Source organism: Artibeus jamaicensis, unplaced genomic scaffold (genome assembly GCF_021234435.1).
Source record: "Artibeus jamaicensis isolate MK-2021 breed Jamaican fruit bat unplaced genomic scaffold, CSHL_Jam_final scaffold_369, whole genome shotgun sequence".
NCBI lineage: Eukaryota > Metazoa > Chordata > Mammalia > Chiroptera > Phyllostomidae > Artibeus > Artibeus jamaicensis.
Window position 1 is genome coordinate 24,975,061 of NW_026522042.1, and position 13,082 is coordinate 24,988,142.

At 46.0% G+C, this 13,082-nt stretch overlaps 1 protein-coding gene across 7 annotated transcripts in view; it reads right to left on the reverse strand.

The window, feature by feature from the left end:
- Positions 1 to 13,082, reverse strand: part of TRIO (trio Rho guanine nucleotide exchange factor) — a 322,877-nt gene that overhangs the window by 16,950 nt on the left and 292,845 nt on the right. For all 7 annotated transcript variants that reach the window (XM_053657329.1, XM_053657327.1, XM_053657330.1 and 4 more), the window contains 10 exons: positions 12,730 to 12,878; positions 11,590 to 11,656; positions 10,007 to 10,110; positions 8,025 to 8,094; positions 5,571 to 5,660; positions 4,907 to 4,999; positions 4,147 to 4,197; positions 3,837 to 3,914; positions 2,768 to 2,959; positions 1,785 to 1,962 (listed from right to left, as the gene is read on the reverse strand). In XM_053657329.1, the coding sequence (XP_053513304.1) occupies positions 1,785 to 1,962; positions 2,768 to 2,959; positions 3,837 to 3,914; positions 4,147 to 4,197; positions 4,907 to 4,999; positions 5,571 to 5,660; positions 8,025 to 8,094; positions 10,007 to 10,110; positions 11,590 to 11,656; positions 12,730 to 12,878 (1,072 nt within the window). The remainder of the gene's footprint in view (positions 1 to 1,784; positions 1,963 to 2,767; positions 2,960 to 3,836; positions 3,915 to 4,146; positions 4,198 to 4,906; positions 5,000 to 5,570; positions 5,661 to 8,024; positions 8,095 to 10,006; positions 10,111 to 11,589; positions 11,657 to 12,729; positions 12,879 to 13,082) is intronic.

Below are 13,082 nucleotides of genomic sequence, written 5' to 3' on the forward strand. Positions count from 1 at the left end.
CTTAGCATCCCCGCCAAGTGGAAAGGAGTCGAGTTGGCTGGAGGTCCTAGGCAAACCGCCAATGTCAAGGGAGTCCCTGTGCTGCCAGGATTCTCCACTGGGACTCCACCAGCACCAGCTGGCTCCCGCGTGGGGGAAGTTTACTCCAGCTGCTGCAAAGAGAAGCTGGCTAGGAGCTGAGGAATTCCCTGGTCACCAGGGAGGAGGCAGGGGTCTGGGCCACCTCTGTTTTGCAGACTGGACACCAGAGACAAGGGGTAGAAAAGCACTCCACACACTCCCTTCTGGGTCATGAAGCTGTCTCAGCTATAGTGATTTAATTTGTTACACAACTGTCTGCAGGGAACCTCAGGAAACATGCCAAGTGAGATACATGGAAACACTAACACAAACACTTAAGGTGCAAAAACCTTTGAGAAAGACAATCAGACACAGCCCCTTTCTGCCTGGGAGCCATCAGGCACGTGTGAAAAAGCATCCTGGAGCCAAATGACATTTCACAAACTCTGCATCGGCCCTGGTCTCTCTCAGGAATGGAGGTGGAGGGGAGCATAGGTGTGGCGACCTGCCCCGGGCTGCTGCTCCACTCCTGACCTTGTCCAATCCTCCGATACTGCTATTATCCTACCTAGACTGGGGACTAGGGAACTACAGCAGCCTGGCTGACTCATGCTAGCGATTTGGAGGCAGTTCATTTTACTTTAAAGAAGAAGGTAAAAGTTTAGAGATTTCCCAATAGTCACACACTACAGATTGGCATTTAATACAACACTTGAGAACAACACATTAAAAGAGGCCTCGCTGCCTTTGTTTACTGCCACACAGTGAAACGTTTTTCTGTGTGCACAGGAACCGCTGTCCCTGAACCCCATGTATCTAATTCTAACATCAAACATAAAATAAGATCTGTCTGTGACCTGGACAGGGCCTTGGAGTTAACATCCAGGCAACTCATTTCTCACTGAGGCCCTTGAGTGTCGTGCAAGGTGGAAAGGCGGTTTTGTGGTGACAGAGCAGTTACAACGTCCTGTTGGACTGGGGCAGACACGGACCATGAACATGGAGAAAAGGACGAAGAAAAGCCATTAGTAAGTATTTTAACTTCTGACCAAATTCTTGAAGTTCTTCAGTGATCACCGAATTGAAAGCAGAATGGAAGTCAGCAGTGACAAAAAGAAGCAAGCAGTTTCAGGTCACAAATATAAAGCCACAATAATTATCTGCAATGAAGGCCCGTTGCTCCTCTGTAACAACTCGTCATGGAGGCTGGGGGGACAGGACATGTCTTGTTTTCTAATGGTGCAGGGAGGGGTACATGTGTGGTGCCACTGAACACAGACTTCACAGTGGCACTTGAGGACATCCCAGTTCCACCTGCTGCCAAAAGCTTCCTCAGGCACGGCCGTCCCCAGACGGGGCTCTGGTGCACATATGGTGTGAGAGACCACGTGGGACAGGGTGAAACAGGGCAGCAGTGCAGGGCCATGTCCGAGAGCCAGGCAGTCTGCTTGGAATCCTGACTGTGCCGCCACCAATCTGTGGGACTTTGGGTAAATTACTACTCCACTTACTCCGTGCCTCAGTTTCCTCGTCTATGAAATGGGAACAATAGGAGAACTGGTCCCACAGAGTCGCTGTGCAGAGGGAATGATACCATAGATGGCCGGTGCTGAGAGCAGTGCCTGACCCGTCGTTGTGACTCCCACGTGGTGGGAGAGACGAGAAGAACAGCCATGTGTGCGTTGTGGACAGACAACACACGCCCGGTAACGGACACAAATTACCATTTAAAAAATTGCGCTGGTTTTCTAAAATCTGGTTGATTTCATGGATCCATGTCTGCCGGACACTTGGACTGGACGAATGCAAAATGAAGGTCTCCACCACGTCACCTGTCCTTGACGTCAGGGCGAATTTACAGGGATCGTTTTCCACGTTTTCCTCTAGGCAGAGGCAACTCACCTGAAAAATATTAAAGCATGATTTCAATGGCCAAAGGGTGGGAGATGAGTGTTGATAAATGAAATCTGGCCTATCCACACAATGGAACTTATTCAGTCTCAAAAAGGAAGGACAGCCCTGGCCGGCCGGCTCAGTGGGTTGGTGTCGTCCTGATGTGCCAAGGTTGTGGGTTTGATCCCCGGTCAGCAGAAAAGGTTTTTTCAATTATTAAAAAGGAAGGGCACTTTGCTGCATCACCTTGTGGACGCACCTCGAGCACATAGGCCAAGTAAAAAAAGCCAGTCCGAAAAGACAGACACTGCTGTGATCCCACTTAGAGCCAGTCCCCAGAGCAGTCGAATCCAGAGACAGAGAGGGTGGTTGCTGCCCAGGGCGGGGTGAGGTGGAAAGGGGACTTCGTGCCTCAGGGGCACAGAGCTTCAGTCTGCGAGATGAAGAGTCCTGAACGGGGACGTTGGCGGCGGCGCGCCACAGTGAGGGCACCTAATGCCACTGCGCTGTGTATTTTAAAACCAGTGAGGCGGTGTATTTTACGTTATGTGTATTTTACAATAGAAAAATAAAGCATATTTATTTCTATTGGTCAGGAGCAAAGTAACATTTAGCCTATGTCAACGCTGAAACCGGCATACTTTGTGCTGTGAAGAGCACAGACAATAGATGGCTGGAGTGAACTTAAAGGTTCTGAAATGTCAAGTACTCAATGAACAAAGCATCAGGACATGTTGATATTAAAGAGGAGACAGTCCGTCAGTGTGATGGGTACGCACACGAGCACGTGAGAAAACAGGCCAACACACTTCACCTTGATGCTGTTCTTGAACAGGAATCCTGGCACGGAGAAGCCCTTCTTTTTATCCAGTGGCTCACTGAAGATGACGATCTGCTCAAAGAGGAAGACCCGCCGCTCTCTGCAGCGAGGCAGGAGCCCTGCATCCTGGTCTGTGACCAAGAATGTATCCTGTAAGAGCAGCTTGCCCTGGGCAACAATTTTACCCTGAAACCAGGAAACGGGGGCAAAGGAGGAAGAGGAGAAAACATTGCATTCTAAGTTAGGATACAGGAAGTTCTGTTTTCTTTAGATATCCTCCCACAAAATCATATCTGTTTCTTCTATTAATTTATAGAGCTTAACATTTCATTTTCATGAGTTCTTAGATCTAAACAGAACTGATACCTAATTAAAATTCCATCCAACTTCTGTGTAAACCCCTGGCTTCCGTGACCATCACGGACTGAAAGTGGATCTAGTGCCCAGGTCACCGGGGAACAGGGTCTGAAGGTGCAGCCTCTGTGCCCGTGGCACCGGCACCCGCCAGCAGGACGCACGGGCAAGAACCTGTGTTTTCAGAAGCCCTATGGGGGCTCTGCGTGTGCTTTCTTGAGAACCACAGCAAAAGAACTTTACGCTCAAAATCTCTAGGTAGGAAGAACCGTAGGTAAGAAAAGTAAAACTTCTTCCCTGTCCTTATTCAACAAATTTTTAAACGTTGCTGGTCCTGAAATATCTTGAGGACAATAACAGGTAATAAATATGTGACATGAGTCATCCAGCAACCACAGAAACGGTGGTCAGATTAGTGATGAACACAGGGACCCTGAGGTCAAGCTCCCGGGGTGACGGGCGGACAGAGCCCTCTGCTTCCCCTACCCACTGGGAAGCAGAGAACCCAGGAGACAGAGCAGAGTGAGGTCCTCCAGAAGCAAATCAAAAGTACCCGAAAGGGGTTGAAAGAAAATATCAGTTTGAAGTAGAGAGAAGATAGAAAACCAAGCAAAAAAGGATCAGTTTTCTGCACATGCGGGTAAGTAATCCGGCCCAGGGGACAGCAGTGGAAGCCCAAGGGGCAGGGTAGAGAAGAAGAGCACATTACGTCAAATCCTTGCAGCCGCCCGACGTTCATCATGTCGTTGCACCGCTTTGGCACTATGCACATGACCTCCACAGCTCTCTGGGGATGGGGACAGAGCAGCCAGCGGTCAGCCCGCAGCTACACCTCCAAGTGCAGCTCCTGCCCCTCCTGCCCTCCGACGTGCAGAGGGATGTCTAGGTGGTGGGGAGACCACCACCACCCACGGCAGCAACCCCGCCCAGGGACAGACCCTTCGGGGACAGCAGGCTGCTTCGGAGACATGCGGAAACAGCCTGGGGGAGACTGGGCCAGGCCAGCAGGGCGTATGTACCTCTAGTTCCGACGTATCCAGGCTAGCTTTTTTGGAATACTTGAGGAAGTCCTGCAAGGGAAACGGAGAGGACATGAGCAGGTGACGTTACAGCAGCAGCTCACTTTTGATCACTCCTGACACGCCAGGCACTGGTTGAAGAGCTTCAGTTCTGATTTTTCATTTTTTCCCTCCCAGTAACACAAGAGAAAGGTGGATTTCAAGCTGCAGCAAAGCATAGTCAGAGCAAAACTGTCTGAGCAGGTAACGGTTGCTTTGTTTCCATCCAAAACAAGCTCTTGGTCTCTCTTTATATCCAGTTTACAGGCAAGAAGAATCTCTGTGCACTTAAATCTCTGGTCACATTCATCACAGGAAACAGTACCTATGCCTTTAGCTGTGCTGAGCCAACAGAGACAAATGGGCGGCGAGGGAAAATTTCATGTCATCTAAGGCTCCAAGAGGGTCAGAGCATAGGGAAGGTCAATAGAGCTGAAGAAGAGTCGTCAGTATTCAAAGGTCTGTGGTGGAGGGAGAGTTACTGTAACTGACACTTTGATTCTGAACTTGATGTAAATGAAAAACTGAAAAAACAGCGTAAGGAGTCTTATTAAATTAAAAAAACTCTTCTGAAATATTTAATTTCAGAAATAACAAGACTGCTTTATGTTTTTTTACAGAAAGACTCCCCTCACCTGCCCATCCTGTCTTTCCTCCCTCACCACGTCTTCCCTCCCCCAACAAACTCCCGACACCAGACCCTGCGCCCGCGAGTCCTCACCTTCAGTAACAGCTGGTATTTCATAATTCTCTGCACCGGTTTGATCAACAAATCTGTGAGTTGCAACCTATGGCCCAGGCGCTGCTTTAAGTCCTGTGATCGTACAGGAGAGAGAAAGGCAAGTGTTATCGTTTAAAGAGCAACGCGTGAGTCCCCCTACTGGTCAGAGACGCCAACGCACCAGAGTCAAAGTGCCGAGCAGAGACCACCGCACGGAGACCGGGCGGGTGTTCAGTGGGTGCTCTTTCTCAGAAGGTCCAAAGTTCACACTTTAGCCTTATAAGCCGTTTTTCAAAGTAGTCTTTAATACGTGTTTAAAGACCTGCTTTCAACTGCCGCCTTCTGTTCATTCCTGTATTTCAGTTTTAGGCTAAAAATTTAGATCACGAATTATTCTGAATTTGTGCCGAGCCTTAAGTTCAACACTGATTTTTTTAAAAAACCTATTTTCATGATGATCCCAGTGTTCTGAATGCTGAGGGATATGATCCCAGATTGAATTCATACTTGTTTCTCTCATTTATAGGAAAGAAACATGGATTCAGATTTCTTATAATCGAGGCCGCCTTCCTGAATACTCCTGGGTAACAGTGAATATTTCAAGTTTTGAAAAGCAACGATAACAAAAGACTCAGAAACGCTTTGTTTCTGCCTGACATCTTACCTCAAAAAAGGTATCGATGTATTCTGAGACGATGTGCTCAGACTTTGGTTTATTTTGACAATAAACTATGTACATGTGCAACCTTCTCTCCTAGGAATGAAAAAGGCAAACAGAGGGGTTAAAACAATCAGAAGTTCATTAGGCTGCAAGAGCACACACACATTGTAGCACGTTTAAAGAGGAAATTTTCTTCAAAGAAAACGGCACGGTTCTGACTTGCGGGAGCACGTTCACGACGCAGCTCGGCCCTCTTTTCAAGGCTCTGGAACAGTCCTCACCGTTGCCCCCCCCCCCCCAAGCTGCATCTGATCAGGCCCCTCACTCTACCGGGCAAACACCAGGGGTAGTGGAAGGACATGGTTCTTAATACTAAAGGAAGAACTACTCCTGCTCCTTCTTCCCCTGGCAGCGGTCTTGGGAAGTCTGGCTGTTTTTTAATAGGGAAGAAAAAGCTCCTTGGTCTCAAATATGAAGGCAGGAAAAAGCAGACAGTGAGTCACCCTTAACCTGGGGAAGGTCCAGGTGTGGTGTACACACCCCCGGGGTCCCTGAGGTCTTGCAGGGGCCCGTTCAAAACTTTTCCAAGTAACACTAAGATGTCATTGCCCTTCTCCAACAGTGGGTGAAACGGCTGGCGTCTCAGCACATGTTGTCACTGCCACACATGTGCAGTGAAAACAACGGCCAGTTTGACCTCAGAATGTCCTCCTGAAGTAATGCAAATACATTTATGAAACTCCATCACGGAGTGTGCATCTTTTGAACATTCTTATGACCTAATGGAGGTCCTCGCAACAGTGGAGCCCCACAAGCTCTCTGTCCCCAGGAAGAGCACTGGTGTGGGGGCTGGGGGCTGTGCCACCACTTTTACTAGAAAGAATGCTGGACACCAGCTACAGTTACGTTCACTCGGGTGCCTGGTGGACGCCTTCTGGAACATGAACAAAGTGAGCCTGTTGTTTCAAGGCAAATAGCACTGTCTGGTAAAAACGACTCTGCCACCGTGAACTTGACGATACTTAAAAAGACTCCCCTGAAGAGATGGGTGGTACTATTAACAAATCTCATTTCTGATATTGTGTAGTGAGATGTCCAACATCTGGGAGGCCTGTCTGAATCAGTGCGGCAGTGTTTTCTGAACGATCGATGCACAATGCCACATGCTGGCACACAGGTGACAGAGCCTTGACTTGCAAGACAATACAGTGGCTTCTGGTGTCACAGTAGGTGAGAAAGAAGGTCATCGATTGGTTTTCAGGCTCTAAGATGCTACTAACCTTTAAGAAATTATCACCTAGTCCCCAACCCCCCTCTCTTCTGGCAACCATCAGTCTGCTGTTCTCTGTATTTATGGGTCTGTTTCTCTCTACTTGTCAAGTTTTGGTGCATATCTAAGCACACTCTCTGTATTGATCTGAAAAGGCTATAAAAAGAGTCAGCCCTTTCCAACCATATACCTGTGGGAGAACAGACTTATTTTAACTAAAAAACAGTACAACAGAATGAACACATAAGCAGACAGGAAAATCCATCTGTCTTCTAGTAAGCCAGACCAGCGATTTTCAACCTTATTTTCATCTCATAGCACACATAAACTAATTACTAAATTTCTGTGGCACACCAGAAATATATTTTTGACAATTGAAAAAAAAGAAAAAACAGGTATTATTTTGACTGATTTTCAAAAAATAATAATAGTAATTATCTACCCCTTTTGTTCCAAAGTGACTTTAAAAAATCGGGTACCTCTATTTGTATATAAGGATTTCTAGTACCAAGAATGAACCAATCAGATGCAACCTTATTATGCAATGTGACCAATAGGATGCAACTCTGTTACACGACCTGTATATCTATGGTTCAAGACGGGGCCCTCACACCCAGTGGCTACTGTGTTGGCTGCTGTCATTTTTTATTTGACAATCTAAGGGAAAAGTGGTAATTCCTCTGGTACACCGGCTAAAATTTGCTGAGCTAGACATTAAAGGGATTTGCAAAAATACAACTACTGTCACAAATGTTTTGAAAAAAGAGTAATTTTTCACTAAAAAAAGACCCTTTCATGTCGGCAGCACGGTTATTTTACAGGCACACGTATATATGGCCACGGTGTTAAACCCACTGCATGTCTAGGTATGTCACTATCTCCCCCAAACACCTGTTTGCCCACAGACATCCCCAAATACATTCGTGCTTCTGGTCTGGCTCTGGTCCCCTTCTGCCTTCTCTGTACTGTTGTGAGTTTAAGAGCCCACTGTGGCCAGGTGACCACAGAGGCAGGTCATTTGTATGTAGAAGGGCTGGTGAGGACTTTGCTCCCAACTCTCTGACACTGTGCAGTTTGACTTTATTCTTGACGTAGGCACTCTTGTAAACTGTGAGTTCCCCTGTTTAGTCATCCAACGAACCGATGACAATATCGGAACAGACTCTAAATAACAGTAATATACTCACATGCTTCACAAAAAGGGATCCTAGCTTTTCTGGGTCTTCAAGGCACTTCTCCAACTCTCCTAAAAAAAAGCTAAAACGAGAGAAGTATTACAAGCATTTCCAGTCTGGCCGTCTAATTTCAGACTGCGGTTCATAATTCCAGGGCAGTGCGTTTGGGCACGAGCTGCCCCGAAGTGCCAAGTACAGACCCTGAGTTAGGACCAGAGAGCAAAAGGCGACAGTTTAAAAAGGGAGAGCAGAATGGCAGGATCCCCTCGCTGGCTGGCAACTTTCCCTTCCTCTGGGCCAATTAGCATTTTTGTCTCATTTTTTAAAAAACGAAACATGCAATAATACCCTGGCTGAACACTGATAGAAAAATAAATGTTTCAAAGCAATGTTTATTTCAAAATGCTTGGTCCTTGTACCTGTAAATTTTATATTCTTCTATTACATTTTTTAAGAGGCTCAAGTTGAATAACATGTAAAATACATGTAAAATCTGTGACAGTTTTATAACGATTTCTCATGATCGAAACCAGCTTCTGGGTTCTAAACATTAGCTCCCATGCAGACGAAGATCAGGTGTGATTACAGAAACACAACAGCTGTGGACCACTGCTCTCCATGTCCTGGGCTGTAGCTGTTTGTCGGAGGTATACCCACCTTCCTGTCATTTACATGTCTTGATAGTTATGCTCGGTGTTTTATTAACCTGCAAACCTGTGTACCAGTTAATGCTGTTGTTGAACTGTCTAGCTTTTGGGTTAAAAATGCTTCTGGTTCTGCAGATGTCATGGCAGACACAACCTCTGGGTGACGATTTCTCTGTCTGGTCAGCCAGGACCACTGTGTTATCTTCCTCTTCTCTGCCACAGATTACAAACCAGCCTTAGGAGCAGAAGTCTAGCTAATAGCACCAAATATCCCTTTTTAAACTTACTGCAGACTGTTGGTAAATCTATAGTCTATAGAGTTGTAAGTTAGAGTGCTGTTTCTAAAGCTGATCAGTCATTTTTATCCGAGTCCAGCTGAGTTAGATATTATAGAAAATATAAAAATGAAGACCCTGTACCTGAGTTCAAGAGTTTCACATTCTATTAGGACGGGTAAGTGTTGAAATAATAAAACAGCTCTGGATACACACCACGGGGACCCTCCTTATATTGGTAGAGTGTGTTACAGCTTCAAAAGCACAAGCACATGTGTTATCTGCAAGGAGGAGAGAGCACGTCCGATCCGAGTGGTCAGGGCTCCAGGGAAGTGCTCACTTGATTGGGTTCAGAGGCTGATGACAGCCAAGCACAGAGGCAGGAAAGCAGGAGGCCTGTCCACGCAACAGGGACCAGAACAGTACCGCTGGAATGTTCCACAATAATAGCAGCAACTGGCACAGAGCAATCCCCAAATGATTATTTAAAACTAGGAGCAAGGTGACCCAAAGGGACAGATATGCGGTGACCAGCCCTGGCAGCTGTGGCAGCTGCTGCAGAATCAGCCCCCGCGAGGATCTCCTTCTCATTAGGACAGGCGTGGCAATGCAGTGGGTCAGTTTGATTTCCACGGGCGGTCATGTCTACTTTTTCCATTACAAGTTGGCTGGAAAAATGAGCATCTTCCAAACCCTCTAGGAATAACCTGGATTTATTCGAGAGGTGGCTGCAATTCTTTGGAACCATTTATCGAGGCTTACTCAGTGCAGGTGGTGTTCTGAGTGCTTCACATGGATTAACTCAGTCTGCCAAGTCAGGCCCAGGCTGTGAAGCCCGCAGTCAGGCCCGGCACCCCCACGCAAGTTGCGCCCTGGACAGACCAGTGTGAAGGACATAAGACTCCTCTGTGGGCCATGAAATGCTATTTCCTTGGCACCAGCTGCCTCCACTAGCTACATGGGTAATAAGATGAAACAAACCAATGAATGCCTGCCCCCATTTGCGGACATGCTGCCGTCTGGCAGGTAACGCTGTGTGCACACCCTCAGGCACGAGGAGGATTTTACGTACTCTCGGTGCCAGTCATAGATCTGGTGGATGTTGCCGAACACGATCTTGTCTTTTCCTTTCATGTCATCGGGAACGCCATCTTCTTTCATAAGTGCCATGTAGCCCTAGAATTATTTAAAAATACATTTATTTCATTGAACATGTGTGAATAATGGTTTAGTAAAAGTCATAAGGGAAAAAAAAGCAGACACGTACCATGTTTTGGAAACAACTCTCTATTTAAAACCAATCAAAAATCCTATATAAAAAGTGTCCTTAACTGGCACTTGAAATATAGTTGATCACCAAATAACACAGGGGTTCAGCAGTGCCAACCCCCATGTGCTCAAAAAATCCAGGTATAATTTGATTCCTCAAAAACTTAACAGCTAATGCACGGACAGTGTTTATTTAGAAAAATCCGTGTATAAGGGGGCCCACGGAGCTCACACCCCTGAGGTCTGAGGGTCAGCGTGCAGATTTAAGTAGAACGTAATTACTGTTCCAGTCGTGGCTGTGACCTCCTCTCCCTGACCTGTTGGTGTGCATAATCAAAATTCTTCTAAGGAACTGGAGAAGTTTAATAAGTGTAAATGGTTTCATAAAACAAATCTTATCAGCTTATAAATATTACATTTTTGGCCAGAAACATTTTCTCTGTTCTCAGCATTTTTCATATAAACCAACATTTTTCCTTTTAAATTGTTGAAATAATTTGTTAAATCAGGATTTTTTTAACAATGACTGATTAAATGCATTGCTGAAATGAGATTAAAACTTCCATTTAACGCCAAAGAAATTCAGCCTGTACCAGAACCACTTACATACTCAACTGACTTATTTCACTGTTAACAATGACTGTGGACAAAGCAAGTACGGTAAGTCTTTTCACTTACACAATGAACTTATTAGCCGTGACTTTTAATCGAATGTAGACCCAAAAAGCATTGTCCCGTACATGTCCGCAAAGTTGAGAGAGTGGTGGTGAGACTTCATACTGTAACAACAGCTTCTGAGGAGCCGAGTCTATGAGGATGACTATGCCCTGAACCTAAGGGCAGGCACAGCCTGGAGATGGTCCTCCCTCCGGTGGGACAGGCAGTGGTTCTGTGATGGCTACACAGGACATGGCAACTTCCGGGCATGAAAAGGGTGAGACCATCACCTGTACTGAGAAAACGCTGAGCAACGACCTGGTGCACCCGCCGACATCCCCTGAACTGAGGAAGATGCGGGATGGGAGCGAACCACAGCCGGACACCCTGACTCTGGTAACCAGTGACATTCTCATTTCTGTGGCGATACCCACTCAGGGGAAGAAATTAAAGGCTCCCGCATGAGAGCCACGATGGTTGGATACCATAATTTTAAAACTTAATTATTAAAAGATGATTATATCAGGCATGTTAAGCAAAAAGAGGCCTTTAAAAGTGAATACAGACTATTAAGATTAATTGCCTAAACTTTATTTTTCAAAAATACTTTTTTTTTGGTCAAAAATGTTTTTCAAAGTTTTTGAAAAGGTGTGGGTGCTAACCTATAACAGGATATCTTTTTGTAGACTCTGGGGGTTGATAAAGGTTGTGACATTTCTGAAAACATACCTCAACCACGTAGCCGAGGTCCCGCACGTAGTCACGCTCTGTCTCCACTAATTCTTGCAGAACGTAGCTGCAGAGAGAAAAAGTGTTTACAACCCAAACTCGTCGTTTTGTACACAAATTCTTTTACACTTTTGCTTTTGCCAAGTGAAAACTCCCCCAGGACTGAACAGGAGTGTTATCGAACTTGCACACCTGAGTGCCCAGTTCTGAGTGTCCCAAATGCTTACAGGCTCATGTGGGTGACGACCTGAGAGCTGTGGGGGTCGCAAGACACTCCCTGTTCAAAGCGAACTCCCACCACCAGACTCCGGTCACACACACAAACGCCCGAGAGAAGCTCAGACATGCTGCTGTGACCTGGCATGACACGACAGGGAGAAGGTTTGGTTTTTGTTTTGTGATGTTCTGTTTTTGTGAAGCTTCACTGGACATATGAGAAAAAATTTAACTCAGGACTGCTTGTTTTGAAAAAATTTAACTCAGAAGGTTCCGAAATTGCTTAAGGCCACTCAGATAACAGAAGACAATCAAATCACTCGATCAGTAGAGCACATCCTTTGGCCTGAAGTCATTCCCTCATGTGTTCATTCATTCCTCCGACCAGGCGGCACTGACTGAGCACCTGCCGTGGGCCCAGCATCACTGCAGGTGCAGAAGGCCCAGCTCTGCCCTTGGTAGTCCACCAGTTTTCCTCTCTCCAAAGGCAAGTTTAAACCTCATATTTACCAGGACTCTTTTTTCTTCTTTCACCATGAGATGCTTTACTGGAACTGAGAAACACTACCACTAACGTGAGCTTGAAAACATATTCCAGTTTCTGGGACCGTATTTAATTTTATGTTGCCTTCTTTTTCCTTCACAACCATGTACACCACAGAAAGTATAGGAGTTTCTCAGCAGAAGTGACAGAAGGTACTATTGTCTGAAACTATTTGTACTTATGAATAAAGTATAATGTACAAACAAAACCACAGAAACTGCATGCTGGCTTACTGAGCCCTTCTAGGGCCTGAGCACTTTTCAAACACACAGAGACCCTGGATCTCCTCACTGCGCCCAGCTAGATGTCACAGGTCTGAAGGTGACAATGATGGGAGGAAAGCCACCCAAACAATGACAACGAAAACACTTGTGTCTTACTGCCGTCTCTTTAGGGAGCTGGACTTCCTCTCTTCCATCTCATCAATCGGCGAGGAGGAGGAGAGAAGGGAATTGTCTGAAGGGTTGAAGGAGGGGCTGCTGCTGTCTCCCTGGTCGACTAGCAGGGAGCTGGGACGGTCCTCCAGGGCCTGAAATAAAGGACACCCTCAGTCACGTTTCTGCCTCATCAGAGCCAAGAGCAGGATGGGAAAATCTCACACTCAGGAGATGCGGAAGACCTGATTGCAAAGTTTAGAAACTCTGTTTGTAAAAATAGTGAATTTACATACATTGATATAGTCTATTCACAATCCCACATAATTAGAAAAACATACAACATGTTTACATTGGAG